The 16038-nt window shown below is 34.0% G+C and overlaps 1 protein-coding gene across 2 annotated transcripts in view; it reads right to left on the bottom strand.

The window, feature by feature from the left end:
• Positions 1-16038, bottom strand: part of CNTLN (centlein) — a 283942-nt gene that overhangs the window by 123880 nt on the left and 144024 nt on the right. For both annotated transcript variants that reach the window (XM_077765063.1, XM_077765065.1), the window contains exons 11-12: positions 9919-10040; positions 8461-8580 (exon numbers count right to left, since the gene is read on the bottom strand). In XM_077765063.1, the coding sequence (XP_077621189.1) occupies positions 8461-8580; positions 9919-10040 (242 nt within the window). The remainder of the gene's footprint in view (positions 1-8460; positions 8581-9918; positions 10041-16038) is intronic.

The following is a 16038-nucleotide window of genomic DNA, read 5'->3' as shown; positions in this document are numbered from 1 at the left end:
AAACTTTTTTCTGCATGGGAGCCATTGTATACATTCGCACGGATGTTGACTATAGTATAGTATTAATAAACTCTTGTTAAATACAGTATTTAATGTAACCAACAGTAAGGAAGCAGAGAAAAGGGTCTATATATGAAGGCAGCCTAACCTAGAATGAAGCAAAGCATTCCTAAGCTTACTTTTATATGGAAAAGCAAAGGACTATCCATAGGTGCTTTGAAGTGACAAAAATACACTAGTGCCAGTTGTGAGCACCTTCCAATGCTTTGAAAAACCACTGATTTCTGCCAAACACCGTGGTCTGAGACTGAGCATCTGAGCATGGGAGATGATCACCCACAATCCCGCAGAGAGAGAGAGAGAGAAGAACCATTGGCTCAGTTGTGATTGTGTCACATACTACTCATATTACAAGACATCGCTCATTTATCAATTGAAAATTTATTAGAAATGTTTGCTGATCTTGTGGAACACTCACAGAACAAGTTATTCGCAATCCAAGGTTTTACTGTGTGTTTTAGCCAGATACATCTGGCCAAAGACAAAGGGGAAAAATGGAAAGAATCAGGGAAGATGCAAACATGGGACAGCACAGCAAAGCTTTATCTTCATTTCAATCAAATTTATAATTATATATTTGTGTGTTATTGATTATTATTTATGTTCTCCAATAAACTAAAGGCCTGTGAGGCCAGAACATTTGTGTTCTGCTTAATATTTTACTTCCAGTGCCCAAAATATTTATTGAATTAGGGACTGAAAGGACAATACAAAAAGTCACAGATTTAGTACTATGTAACTAATATTATTAAACTCCATAGTTTAAAAGTCCTTCTTTCCCACATTTACTTAGCTATAATAATTTACTTGCTTCCAGAACTGAGTACTTTAACAGAATCATGAGTGTTTTTAAAGCCCATCTATAAGCCTCAAGTTGCATCACACTCTGAAACATACTAGAGATCGGGTCGATGAGGAACCCTAGGTTTTGGTGCTCTAACTCAGCAATGAATTAGATTTTATGCTGATCTTCTGAAACTTCTCACTCTTACATATGAAGACTTAATATGTAGAAGAGTTTCCTTTCTATGTCTCCAATACCAGTAGCTGAATTTCTTGTTGTTGATTCTCAGTCTTAAAGTGAGATTCAAACTTTGTTTCCACATAGCTTTGAAATCAAATTTCAAGGAATCTTGAAATCCTTCCAATAGACACTGATAACTTATACAAGCTTTAATTACAGTAATATACCAGAACTCATGTTCTCATTTGCATTTGGCTTATGATAGCCTGCACAGTTTGATGTTGAATTGATTTCTCAAGGACTGATATATTTAAATTCTTATCTTTTTAATTCATCACATTTTAACTCTAAATGTGATCACACAGTATGTTTGTCAAAGCTATAATATGGACCAAAGATTTAAGTATGGGTTAAAACTATAAACACAGAAGAAGACATGGAGGGAAACCTTTATGAACTTGAATTCGGTGACAGCTAGATATATATATATGGGTATGACACCAAAAGCATAAGCAAAATAATAATAAAACTTCATAAATTAAAAACCTTTGTATATCAAAGGAAACTATTATGAAAGTAAAAAGACAACCTACAGAATAGGAGAAAATATTTGTAAATATCTAGTAACCACAACATGCAGAGAACTCTTGTAACTCAAAAACAAAATGAGAACACAATTTTTAAAATGGCAAAAGACTTGAATAGATATTTATCCAAAGCAACACAAATGACAAATAAACATATGCAGAGATGCTCATTAGTCATTAAGAAAATGCATATCAATATCACAATGATATACTACTTCATACTAAGATGAGTAATTCAGTAAATTTAATAATTTAAAAATATTTTTAAAATTTTTAAAAAATAGCAATTTTTTTAAAAAGGAAGAAAGACTAAGTGTTAACTAGATTGGGGGGCAAGTAGAATCTTTGTAGATTGCTGGTGAAAATACAGAATGATGTAGCCACTATGAACACAGTTGGGTAATTCCTCAAAAAGTTAGACATATACATAGCAAATTACCCAGCAATTCTGCTTATAGGTATATATCCCAAAGACCTGGAAATAAATATTCAAACCAATACTTGTACATAAATGTTCATAGTAGCACTGTTAATAACAGTAAAAAAGTAGAAGCAATCCAAATAGCCAAAAAGCTGAATGAATAAGGGGCGCCTTGGTGGCTCAGTTGGTTGAGGGTCCAACTTTGGCTCAGGTCATGATTTCACAGTCCATGGGTTTGAGCCCTGCATCGGGGTCTGTGATGACAGCTCAAGTCTGGAGCTTGCTTCAGATTCTGCATCTCCCTCTTTCTGCCCCTCCCCTGCTCGCACTCTTTTTCTCTCTCAAAAATAAATAAACATTAAAAAAATAAAAAAGAGATTAATATAGATATCTAGATATAGATATATATACTAGGTCAAACAAGCCATATGCAAAAGGTCAGATATTGTCTGATTCCATTTATATAAAATATTCAGAATAGGTAAATCTATGGGGATTTAGGGAGACAGAAGGAAGGGAAAATGGGGAGACTGTGAGTGATTGCTAAATGGCTATGAGTCTCTTTTGGGGGTAATTAAAATGCTTTGGTTTCAATAAATATCATGGATACACAACACTAAATAACTAAATATCACTAAATTGTATGCTTTAAAATAAAACTAATGTGTAATTCATACAATGCTGACAGTTATCCAAAAATACGTTTATTTGAAAAACGTATCATGATTTAGCGGACATTTTTTTAAGAACTTTATTTCCAAATCATGTTAGAGAACTTCAGTTCCTAAAACCCTCATTTCTACATATGGAAAAATAATATTTGTACTTGGAAAAATATTATTTCTGCTGAAGGAAAACAGGAGTCTTGCTTTGCCAAAGGAGAAAATAACTGAACTTTCCTACTGTAATATTTTGATGTTAGCTTCTTAAAAATTATTATTGAACTCTATAAAATATTCTTTGGAATCATGGCCGGCATACATTTAATGTTTAAACCAAGAAAGAGGATGGTATTCCATTGACCTACAGCCTGTCTACTTTTTATCATTAAGGAAAAATTATCAAAAGATCACTAAATTGAAGAAGACTTTATTTATGATATATGGGTTAAAATTCCCTGCTTCTATACAATAAAACTGAATTTTTAAAGTATGAATTCTAAACCCCTTTACTACTGACCCCAATTCTACCGTCTTCGTTGACAAATTCACAAGCCAGGATTCTCAGCATCAAGTAGGAAAAGCATCAGTAATTCCTTGCAAATATTTTACATTCTCATACTGATTTTCAGGTAAGAAACAGAAGTGAAACAGAAATAATAATAAGAGGGCCAAGATGTTCAACTGTGCTATGTAAAGAATTTAGTTTTTATTTTAAGAACAATGGAAAGATGCTAAAGGTTTTTAAAGAGGGGAAAGTTATGTTCTTATATGTATTTTTAAAAGATCACTCTGCAGCATTAGGAGGAAAATGGATTCAAGGGGATAAGCATGGATGTAGGGAGATATTTACAAGTTTATTCTACTTGAGCAGGAAAGGTATGATGGTAGTGTTTGGGCAAGGGCATTCATAGTAAGAGTGGAAAAACAGATATATTTTAGAGATATTTGTGATATGGAATCATTAAGACTATTAGAAGAGGTCAGATAGAGGGATAAATCAGTTATACCCTCTAGGTTTCTGGTTTGAGTGAATGGACAAATCATAATACTATTGTCCCTACCTTATGCCACTACTATTCCCTTATTATTGCTCTTACCACTCTTTCGCTTGTTTTTGCTGTTAAGCTGTATGAGGTCTTGATAAAAAAAAGTGTGGCATGTTATTATTCTGTGTTTACCTGGACCTAGCAGAGTGCTCAGATGTAGCATTTTAACACAGGCTACGGGCTAGTATAAAAAGATCAAAATTACCCACGCACTCCAAGTTCCTGATTTATTTAGCCAAAGATACAGATAAACACCCAGCGAATGTCAGTACACCTTCCCTTGACTTCAAGGACATGTTGGATTTGCAATATTAGAAAAACTAAATATCCTGTGGCAACTGCACCTCTTTTTTAGTTTTATATCACTATTCAGAAATAATGTACACAAATATTTTTGCCTTTTTTTAGGAAAATGTTAACTTGTTTATTTAGGAGAATGTTAGCATGCCTTCATTGGTTCACAAATCTAACTTAGAGACAGTAAGGTAACATCCTCATCTAGGTGGCAAAGGTGAGTAAGGCTGGCGTTTCTGCACTTTCCTTGTCTCTCACTACATAGCATCCCAAAGACAGGTTATACCTCACTGGCACATGGGAGATGGCCCTAAAATGAATCTCATTAAGAGTTTGAAATTATTCTTCTAAACACCACTGTATATTCAATCCCTGGCTTATGACTAGCTCTGAATTATATTGTTTAAATAGTGAATGAATGAATAAATAAGTATATGAATATTTGTTAGATCATTATCAAGGGAACAAGCCAATTTATTAGTTCATGGATTCTGAAGTTTTTGGTCTTTTGTAATAACATCATGATATAATAAGTACAATATTTTATGAAAATAGGAACTATATTCCATGTAAATTTCTCAAGTCCTCATATTCTTATACTACAGCAGCAACATGCTTCTGGCCATATTCAATGGTAGAAACACTATAGTATGGGTCAATGATAGCATCATTGCCTTTAACATATTTTAACATATTTTGTAAACTGAGTTGCCACACAATTTTTTATTAGGATCTTCAAAAGTTAACTCAACTTTTAAGACTGAATTTGGAAGTACTATTCAAATTTGGTTGAAAGTAGTTTTAGTAGGACATCTTCTTTTATATATTCTAGTCTTAAACAGTCAGGGCTGAAGCATTAAACTAGATGCAAAATGTATGACACAAGAATAAGACTGTCTGGTCCATAGAAAAATAAGCTAAAACTTCTAGTCCCTGACAAAAAGGAGTAGACATGTCTCTCCCTGTTCATCCCACTAGTTAAATATAAAAACCCTGAACGTGATACACAAAACAAATATAAGAAGTCCCTGGAAGGCAGGGAGAAGCACATGGAAGGGACCATAGGAGTAGAAGAACAACCCTCAGTGATGAATTCCCTGGCTTTCTTCTTTCCTCCCAAATACCTCAAAGTAGGAACTGGAGAAATCCACAACCTAGAAATGCCAATGGACACAAACCAACAAACAAACAAAAAGGTCTCAAGGAAACTGTACCCTCCCTAGCCATAGAACTGAGAAATGGGCAAACTAGTAGGACAGAAATCTTATTGATGATAACTACCCTTACTCCCACCATACACCACTGGAAAAAGGAATAAAAAAAAAAAAAAAGCAGCCTTGCTATTTCTGTCAATAAAGGTCAAATGAGAAGCCTGAACTTCCACCCTCATCAAGTACAATGAGGCACCCTTCACACGTCCTTTAACGCAGTGTCAGCAGAGGTCAAGTTAGGACCTAAGACTCCCACCTCTTCTCCCAGGATCAGTATGACCCTCTCCCTTAGGCATGATTCCATCAGAAATCTAATAAAATAAAAGACTTAAATAAGATCTAAAGTTTCAAACATAATACTCCCAACGTCTGGGAGACAAGTGAAAATCACTCATCACACCAAGAACAAAAAAAAAAATCTCAACTTTGAAGGAGAAATTGTAATTAAGAAATATCACCACCAAGATAATAATGCACATGTTAGAATTACTTGGCAAGGATTTTTTAAAAGTAATCTCTATGCCCAATGTGGGGCTTGAACTCGCAACTCTGAGAACAGTCGCATGCTCTACCAACTGAGCCAGCCAGGTGCCGCCTGACAGGGATTTTAAATAAGCCATGATTAAAATGCTCCAATGAACAATTATGAATGATCTTGAGACAAATAAAATAAAGTCTCAGCAAATAAATCAGTTATATAAGAATCAAATGGAAATTTTAGAACTGAAAATTATAAGAACCAAAGTGAAAAACTCAATGCATGGGTTCAACAGCAGAGATGACAGATGAAAGAGGAAAAAAATCCATAAACTTGAAGACAGAACAACAGAAATTACCCAGTTTTAATGACAGCGATAAAACAGGATTAAAAATAAAATGAACAGAGAGCCTCAGGAAACAGTAGGTTAATACTAAAAAATCTAACACTCATGAAAATAGAGTTTCAAAAGGAGAGGAAAAAGAATGTGGGGCTGAAAAAAGTATTTAAAGAAATAAAGGGGGGGGCACCTGGGTGGCTTAGTCGGTTAAGCGTCCGACTTTCGCTTAGGTCATGATCTCGCGGTTCGTGGGTTCGAGCCCCGCGTCGGGCTATGTGCTGACTGCCAGCTCAGAGCCTGGAGCCTGTTTCAGTCTGTGACTCCCTCTCTCTCTGACCCTCCCCTGCTCACGCTCTCTCTCTCTCTCTCTCTCCTAGAAATAAATAAAACATTAAAAAAAAAAAAAGAAGAAAGAAATAAAGGGGAAAACTTCCTAATTTGACAAAGAGCACAAACCTAGAGTTTCAAGAAGCATAGAGAATCTCAAACAGGATAAACCAAAAGAAATCCATGCCAAGACAGGTCATAATTAACTTCTGAAAAGTAAAGGCAAATGAAAATGATTTTTCATTTAAAGCAGTTAAAAGAGAATGACACATTCCCTTTAGGGGAACAATTCAAATAACTGTATTTTTCATCAGAAAACACAGGAGTGGCAAATTTTCCAAGTCCTAAAAAAAAAAATGCTAAACTAGAATTCTCTAATCAATGAAAATATCCTTCTGGAATGAAGCTGACATGAAGACATTCTAAATAAAGGAAATCTAAGAGAATTTGTTGCTAGCCCACTTACCCTAAATGAAAATCTAAAGGTGAGCTCTTGAAACAGAAAGAAAGTGATAAAAGAAGAGAACTTGGAAGATCAGAAATGAAGAAATAATAGTGGAAAGGCTAAAACGTCCTACTTTTGAAGTTTTGAAATGATGTTTGATAGTTGAAATAAAAACTGTAACATCATCTAATGAATGTCCCAATGTCCCAAATAGGTAAACCTATAGATACAGTAAGTAGATTATTGGTTACCTCAAAGGGGTGGTGGTGGTAGAGGAACCAGCTAAGTGGTTTGGAGTTTGGGGGAGGGTATAAATGTTCTAAACTTTTGTGATGGTAGATGTATAACTCTTTGAATATACCAAAAACCACAGAATTACTCACTCTCTATGGAGAATTACATGGCTTGTGAATTATATTTCACTAAAGCTATTAAAAATCACGAACTATTTCTGGACAAACCTGTAAATAATTTTCAAGACAAGAGACTTTATTATCAGTATACAACTTGAGCACTAACAGAGTAGGTGTACTTTAAGAGGTAATTGGAAGTACACATTTTAATCTGATATATCATTTCCTTAAAAGTACCATTATGTGGAAAAGGTGTAATCTAAAGTTACATGTGTTATCATATAACATATAAAGTATGACATTGATTTTCAGCTAAAAAATTCAATGATATTTAATTACATTATGCCACATGATGCTAAATTCTAGTAATCTAAAAGACATCAGGCTTTCAAAAAAACTGCATGCTCTTGATGTCAAAAATTAGCTCTAAATGAAAAAATAGTTAAGTAGCAAAGGAGGCTAATTATGTGGGTTTAACTCCTTTATATTTCAAAATAGAAAGTGTTTTCTTTGCCAAGCTGAATATAATAGCCTGTGAATTATAAGATCAAGGAAGAAAACTGTATGTTTTCCAAAATATGAGTATCCTTCATCAAGTTTTATACTTAGGGCAGCTAAAAGACCTATGTGGAGGGATCAGCATTAAGCCCAAAGGACAGGCAGTGCACAGCAAGAAAGAAAGCAATTCCCTCGTGTCTTTTGCAGGTCACTACCAAGGACCATGTTAGCAGATCCATACCAGACCCTTAACAGGCAGTTCTGCTGCTACCAGTAATTAGCTTGGACAGCTCTGGCTCCAAGAGTAGCAGCAAGGCTACACCATAATGAGCTCAGCTGGGATTAGCAGGACAGGGCAGGGAACCAAGAGAGCTCAGGCATTCTGCATTGCGTATGTATCTAGGAGATCAAACAAGGTTGGCTGGCTAGGTTATCCCCTCTCCACCTCATTCCAAAAATGAAGCACGGCAGTGTCTAAAATACAAGCTAATGAAGAGCGACACCTCCAACAGATGAGAGCCACATTAATTAACACAATCCCTAGATCATATTATACAGTTTCGGCTAGAGCTAGCAAATGTGCAACTTGTTATTGCATTATACATATATATATTTTTAAAAAGCTGCTTCTTTTTTTCCTTTATTTTTATTAACAAAAACCAGATTACTTCATTTTCAAATTTCATAAGGTGTTTATCTCATGACCTTTAAGCCACAAAAAATTTCACCCAAATGTTATCTAAGTCCATGCATGTTGTTAAAAAAGAAACTCACTTTTGAATCATTAGCTCCTGGTTCTCCCTTTTGAAGTAGGCCAGTTCATTCCACACAGCATCAGAATCTTCTTGTCGAAGTTGTTGGGGATCTGCTCTCTTTATTTTTCTGACAGGAGTCCTGTTTTTAAAATGAAGTTATTTTCTTCCTTAATATGTTGAAAGTGCAATGTAAATTTATTTATACATTCCCTAAAATTTCAAAACATCTATTAACCAAATTTCTAATTCAAGCACACTATTCATGGAATGAATTTTCTAAAACCTAAGTATGTAGAAATTAAAATCCTATGTGAAAATTTCCAAAAGGCCAACCTGCTACTACAGAAAGCAAACTTTTAAGCAGACACACATGATAGCCTTAGGTCTATTTCTCTCATTCATCCTAGTAATAATAAAACATATATTGCAGGATGGTCACATTCTAAAAAAGGATTATAAGCAAGCAACTCACCTAGATTTTTTGTCACCCAATCTGAATGGGGTATATGTGTTCTCTCTTAAAACAAGCTATTAGCAGTAAATATGTCAGAAAGTAGTTTTCACGCTTCTAGTGACTACTAAAGTTAGGTGAGCAGAGGCTAAATGCAGGACAAATTGCTTCATCAATGCTTTACTGACAAGTGGTATGAAGCCCATTGCAGTCTTCAAAGGAAAAAATTAGACATGACAATTACCTAAAAAACATGCCAAATGCCCTTTATGTTTTCATTTTCTGTACATAAAACAAACTCTTCGTTTTTATTTTGTAAAAGTGCTGTACTGGCCAATTTGGAAACAGTATTTCTCTATAGAACAGACCAATGTGTATCATCAACATTGCCCTAAAGGATCCATCTCAAAAGATGAGCGAGTAGTAGATTTTCTGTACTCATTCAGTCCTTTGCCCTCTGTTGATACTGTTAACAGGGGAGCCACTTACGACTAACCAAGATCTGAACACCTGTTCAGAGCAATTGAACTGAGACCGCCAATTCATTCAGATAAGCTCCAGAACAAACTGATGGATAGTAAAGACTTTCAAATTGCATACTAGGTTGAAGTAGTTTTAAGATAGTTAATTTAACTATATATGTAAATTTCATAATTCTCTGGTCTTTCAGTTAAAGAGTTATAAACTTTGTAATATCATTATTTTATGTATTTACTTTTTCAATCATATGGATATGAACTATTTTTGCTTTCTAACTTTACTAACTCTATTGATACTTAAATGTATACAATAATTTATAATCACCTATGTTATAAAATCTGCATGTGATGGGAACATTTTAGTTATTGCTAGCATATTTATCTGCTTTCTTTTATTGTATTATCTATTTAAAATTCACAATAAAGATCTGAATACCAAATCGTTTTTTTTTTTTAAATCAAACAAAAGCCATTAAAACACCTATATGATGCTACTCCATTCCATTTAATATTTAGGGGAAATGCCTTTATGAGCTATGTAACTCACATGCCACTGCCTTCTTCCCACTGTTTTAATTGCTCTTTTACTGCTCTGTAGTTGGTCTGTAACATCTGTAGCCTTTCCTTGCGTTTTTCATGGGCATCTCTTAGCTCATCATTTTCTTGGCTCTGTAGAACACAAAAAAGCAAGTACACAAGTTTTTAAAAAGTATGAGTATAATGTTGCAAATAAAAGGTTGCCCATCTAAATATGAAATTTGAGAGAAAACAGTAAATATAAATTAATTTGTAATACTTATTTAAACAGAAGAAAGGGGAGGAATCTTAAAGTCACAAAATAGGTTTGCTTGGTAAATTCAATGGACTCGCTGCATTTTTTAAGCTTAGTAATTTCAAAATTTTGCTATCAGATCAGTTTTATTCCTTTCCCTGTAGTCAGTTAGTACACATAGAAATATTTATGAGCTAATTTTACAGAATTTTAATTTCTTTTCTTTTGCATCAAAAGGATTTATCTGTATATAACAAAATAAATTGTTAATTATAAACACATATAATTTTATGTAAAAACACTAATCGTTGTCAGAGAAGCATTCTGCCCATGAATTTATGATTAGCTCAATATAAAGCATAAGGATAACACAGGAGGAAAAAATCAGTTTGGGCCTATGTCTGAAGTAGCACAGTTTAACATTGTGGGCTGCACTGGACAGAATGGAAATGGAAGAACTGAATGAAGTTTGTACTCTGAAGAGGTCATAGAAACATTAATAGGTTAGACAATTAAAGTCAGCAATTTCTAAATGTTCTAAATGGTGTATGTGAAATATGTTTTCATTTAGATACACCCACAAAATGAACTTATAAAAACCAAATATTCAGTTCCTAGAAGATGTATCTATGTTACTTATAAACTGTTTTTCATAGTAAAATAGCTTCTGGAGTTTAACCACGTGAATTTAAAATTTGTTTTTTAAACTCTTTCATATTTATACATGAAGGAACTTCTATATTTATTTAGTGGAGGCAACAGGTACTCTCTAATATTATATGGTAAGGTGAAATAAGAAGACACATGGCAGTCAGAAAAACCTGAAACCTAGTCTTGGAGCTTTCTCATGTTGGCTGAATAATCTTAAGAATAATATTTAAATTAATTCAATTTCTTTTTCTGTAAAATATTGAAAAGAACACAGAGATTTAAATGAGGATGACTAAATCAAATGAGCAAATATACAGGTAAAGCCACTGGCACTGTGCTTGCCTGAAAGAGGCACAAAGCAGAAGTTAGCTTCTTTCCCTTTCTTCTTCCCAGGTATTACCTGATGCCCTTATCATTAAGAAGCCAGATTCATGGTTTCCTGAACCAACTACCTCTCATCTCAACAGTGAGATAATATTTACAGAGTTTGTATTATTTTATTGCAATTCTACCTGTCTCAACAGTATGGATATTTTGTCATTCCACTTTGAATATAGGTCTAGTAGGATAACTTCAATAAATCTCTCAAGTAGTTTTTAGGAAGTATTTGAGTCCTGTGTGCACCAAGCATATGTATGCCATCTGGAAATGGAAGTACTTGATGAAAAAGCATGAGAATGGCATCACTTTAAAGGGGCAATCAGAATAAATGTTATCTGAAGAGTTTAAGAAGATAAACAGGTTGCAGTTACTGCAAACTTGCTAGAGAGTAGCATGGTTTAATACCATGGTTAAAAATTCAGGATACTGAATTGAATTTTGTTCATTTCAACTGAAGAGCCATATATTAAGAGTCTCTTCCATGCAGAGTGTTAAGTGCTGATAAGAGTTCAACTCTTCCTGCTCAAAGTTAGTAAATTTTATCTTGACATATTTACTTAAATTCAGTGTGTCCCAGTTTCTCCATCTTTAAAATAAAATCTATTTATACCTCTTCTTCTGAGACAAAAGAACAATTTACCCCTTTTTTAAAAAAATTAATGTTTATTAACAGAGTGTGGGCAGGGGAGGGGCAGAGAGAGAGGGAGACAGTGAATCCAAAGCAGGCTCCAGACTCTGAGCTGTCAGCACAGAGACCAACGTGGGGCTTAAACTCACAGACTATGAGATCACGACCTGAGACAAAATCAGATGCTTAAGCAACAGAGCCACCCAGATGCCCCAGGATGATATACCCTTGACCTTAAGTTTTCCCTACTGTTGGTAAACAATCCAAATATAACTTTACTTCTTTATACAATAATAATCTTAAGTATGGGAAATAGTTTAAATTAACCAAATAGAAAAGTAGTAATTAATAATGTTATTTCCTCATAAATGAACATAAGTTCATTGTGTTTATTAGAATTGCTTAAGAACTAACTTATTAGGATTTTAAACAGGATATATTATAAATTTATTAATAAAATAATTATAAGAAATGTATAGGTATTAAAAAAAGATTCGTGCCAAAATACAATTTTTTTTAAGTTTATTTCTTTATGTTGGGGGAGGGGAAGACAGCATGCGCGCAAGAGACTATGAGTGAGCACAAACAGAGGAGGGATAGAGAGAGGGATAGAGGGAATCTGAAGCAGGCCCTGCACTGTCAGCACTGAGCCTGCCATGGGGCTCAAACTCATAAACCCTATTCACAAACCATACCATGAGAGCATGACCTGAGCTGAGATCAAGAGTTGGCTGTTAAACTGACTGAGCCACCCAGGTATCCCCAAAACACAATTTTCAAATGAATAGTTAGGCTGAGTATTTTGTTAAATTCTAAAATAGCTTTCTCTAATTATTCTTCATTGAATTAAATTCCTTCCCCATAAACTCTTATTTTACAATGAACTTCTTAAAAATGATTACATACAAATCCAGTGTTTGGGAATCATTAAAAGTCTGTGTTAAGAGTCCCTAGAAGCTCTGAGTAAATAGAAACTAAAAGACTCTCCAACAAGTAAAAATTAATCAAATGGGATATTCAGATTTTTTGTGTTGTCTTTCACAAAAGTCCTGTTAAGTCTATGGAACAAATGGAGTTTCATATTGTTAGTACTATCATTATTTTAACATTTTCCAGTACTGCCTCAGCTACCATTAATCACTGAATTTAAACTCAATGTTTTCCCTAGTTCTTATATAGAAGTCCTAGAGACTATTTTCCTTTGGCCTACTTTAGAAATAGACAAAATTATAGAGAGATGTAAATACAGGATAGATAAATATATACATAGATAATACATGTTCAAAGAAAAACATTTTTCCCTAAATTAGTGCAAGAACAGATTTAGCTGAAGTCTTCAGGCAAAAGTTAACTATCTCAAAAGATATGTTTAACGTGTAGAAAGAATAATCAAAATATTTTTTATAATATTCTAACAAATACAAGCTAACCATAGTTTGGATTACGATTATTTAAGTCCCATTTGACTATAATAGCTTAAGTCAAAACCATAGTACTTCATTTGGGAAATACTATACCCAAAGATCTTATAACAAAATCAAATGTAAAGACTGGCAGATATATTTAATATCACTAACCACTACATTTTCTCAAGAGGATACACTCAAAAATATTCCAAGGGGAGTCAATGAATTAGGTCCATTTATTAATTAGATCACTCAATAAAACACTGACCACCTTCTCTATATTTTGCAGTCAAACTAGCTAAACTAGAGGCTCTAATTTCTATATACAAACAAGTTTGAATGACTAAAACATTAGAAAATAGAAAGATTGTGATCAACTGACTTTGTTTCATGCTACCTGCAATTTTACTTGTAAGTTCATAAGAACAAAAATGAGTCTTGATCTAATCTACTACTTTGGTCAAAGGCTCCATGACAGGCCTGAGGCAACCTAAGAGCATGAGTACTATTAATAAAATAGTGGCTCAATCTCCACAGAATAATAGCAAGGTTTTTAAAAAGTTTAAAAAAAAAACTTTCATAAAATATCAAGGATTCCATGGATGATTAATTTCAGCAAAGTGTATAACCTTGAATTTATAAAAATGCATATTGAGCATTGAAAAATAAAAGACATATAAACTGTATTTAAAGGAGATACCAATGTTATTAAATGGTATAGAAAAGTGCTAATAGAATCAAGTTTTCAAATGCATTAAAGTTCAGAAAGCAGAGATTTATGGCATTAGTGATCCCAAGAACGGTAAAGATTTCATAAAACTCTGATGCATTGCTTTCCAAATTATAGTTTATAAGTTGTTAGTTCACTACACTTATGAAGTCAGGATCTGGAAATGGTTGGGATGTTTAGAATAATAGTTTTCATTTCTTCTATTACTATTGGTTCTTTTATTTATAACATTGGTCACTCATTTTGAAAATATGTACAAATATTAGCTTATTTACAGAAATAAGCTAAATAAGATAATGTACTAATATTTTTACAAAATTCATTACTAGTATTAGAATAATATGCATGACTCACTACTGGTACAATAAGGAGCATCATTTCAACATATCAAAGGGCACATACATATGTTCAATGGTGGAGGTTATCTGGAGAAGCTTATTTCTCCTGCTTTCCTTACAATCCACCTTGGTGATCAACTTGGGACCTAAAATATCTCCTGCAGGGCGCCTGGGTGGCTCATTCAGTTGAGCATCTGATTCTTGATTGTGGCTCCGGTCATGATCTCACAGTTCATGGGCTCAAGCCCTGTGTCAGGCTCAGCGCTCACAGCTAGCTATTGTGCCAGGGAGCCTGTGTTAGTTTAGTGTTTCCAACAGGTATCTTCCATGGAAAATATTTTTTTGTGAAATATTAATAGGTATAATATTATTAAGTAGATTTGGGAAATAAATTATCTATACCTTTTTATAGATTCACAATACACATTGATATCATAAGCACTAAAAAATGAGATTTTAAACCACTGCTTATGATCATTGAGCATAGAACATCTTTTTCTGTCATATTCCCATTAGCTTCTGGCAGAGTCATATTCAATAGAATATGAGAGTCCATGACAAAAATTCAACAGGTATTAATGGGTAATGGTCTACGAAAGGAGCCCCATGACCAAAAAATGCACATTAAAAACCGTAAGACAATGTTGGGGGTTGAAATAAATCCCCTTCAGAAAGGTATGTTAGAGTACTAATCCCTTGGTGATAAGGTCTTTACAGACATAACGAAGTTAAAATGAGATCCTTAGGATTGGTCCTAATCCAATTGACTGGTGTCTTTATAACAAGGAGAAACTTAGACAGAGAGAGACACATATACACACAGAGGGAAGATGGTGGGAAGTATGAAGACACAGGGAGAGTGCCATCTATAAGCAGAGGAACCCCTGAGACTACCAGAAACTAGAAGAGAGATATGGAACAGATTCTCCCTCACAGGCTTCAGAAGGAACTAATCCTATTGACATCTTGACTTTGGAACTTTGTAGCCTCCAAGACTTTGGGTCAATAAATTTCTGCTCTTGAAAGCCAGGCAGGTTGTGGTAGTTTGCCATAGCAGCCCCAAGAAACCTTTAGAGACACATCATGAATTCCTATCTTACCTTATATTCACATGTACTTGAGCAATGGTAATAATATTAATATTATAGCCTAATTAAGAGAAATATAGGAAGAAGTTTTGTGTCTTCACTAAATATGATAGGAATACTTACTAACATAAGGCCATGAATTAAAAAGTATCCTGGACCCAATCACTCTTTTTGGAATTGCTTTTACTTTGCAGGTTTTGTTTACCCACTTCTTTTGATAAATAGTCTTGATTATAGTGCTTTTTTTCATTCAATTATTTGGTCCTTTAAAACAAGAAATCTTTTCCTACTAAATGACAAAATACAATGAAAATAATCTGCTCACATTTCCCCCTTATGTTGCAAATCTATAAAAGAAAACATACATTTGAAATTCATAATTATCATTAACCGACTTCAAAAAGGAACACAGAAAAAGTGTAAAAGAAGAAGAAATTGTGTGAATAAAGAATTGTACTCTGAAAATAAGCTTGAAGCCTCATCCAAAAGAGTGGTTGTCAGGACAAAGGAATGACCAATTAGTACAATGCTTCTGAGACTCTTTTTGAAACAAGAAATTCAAGAGGTAGAAAAGGGTAGATATAAAAACGTCTTAATCGCTCTACTCTCTCCTGCCAAAAACAAGGGACTGTCCAAGGCTCACAGAGTTTAGGGGCAAGTAAGTGGAGATCTG

The sequence above is a fragment of the Crocuta crocuta genome, unplaced genomic scaffold (genome assembly GCF_008692635.1).
Source record: "Crocuta crocuta isolate KB4526 unplaced genomic scaffold, BGI_CrCroc_1.0 scaffold687, whole genome shotgun sequence".
Classification (NCBI taxonomy): Eukaryota; Metazoa; Chordata; class Mammalia; order Carnivora; family Hyaenidae; genus Crocuta; species Crocuta crocuta.
This window is presented reverse-complemented; position numbering and strand designations above follow the sequence as displayed.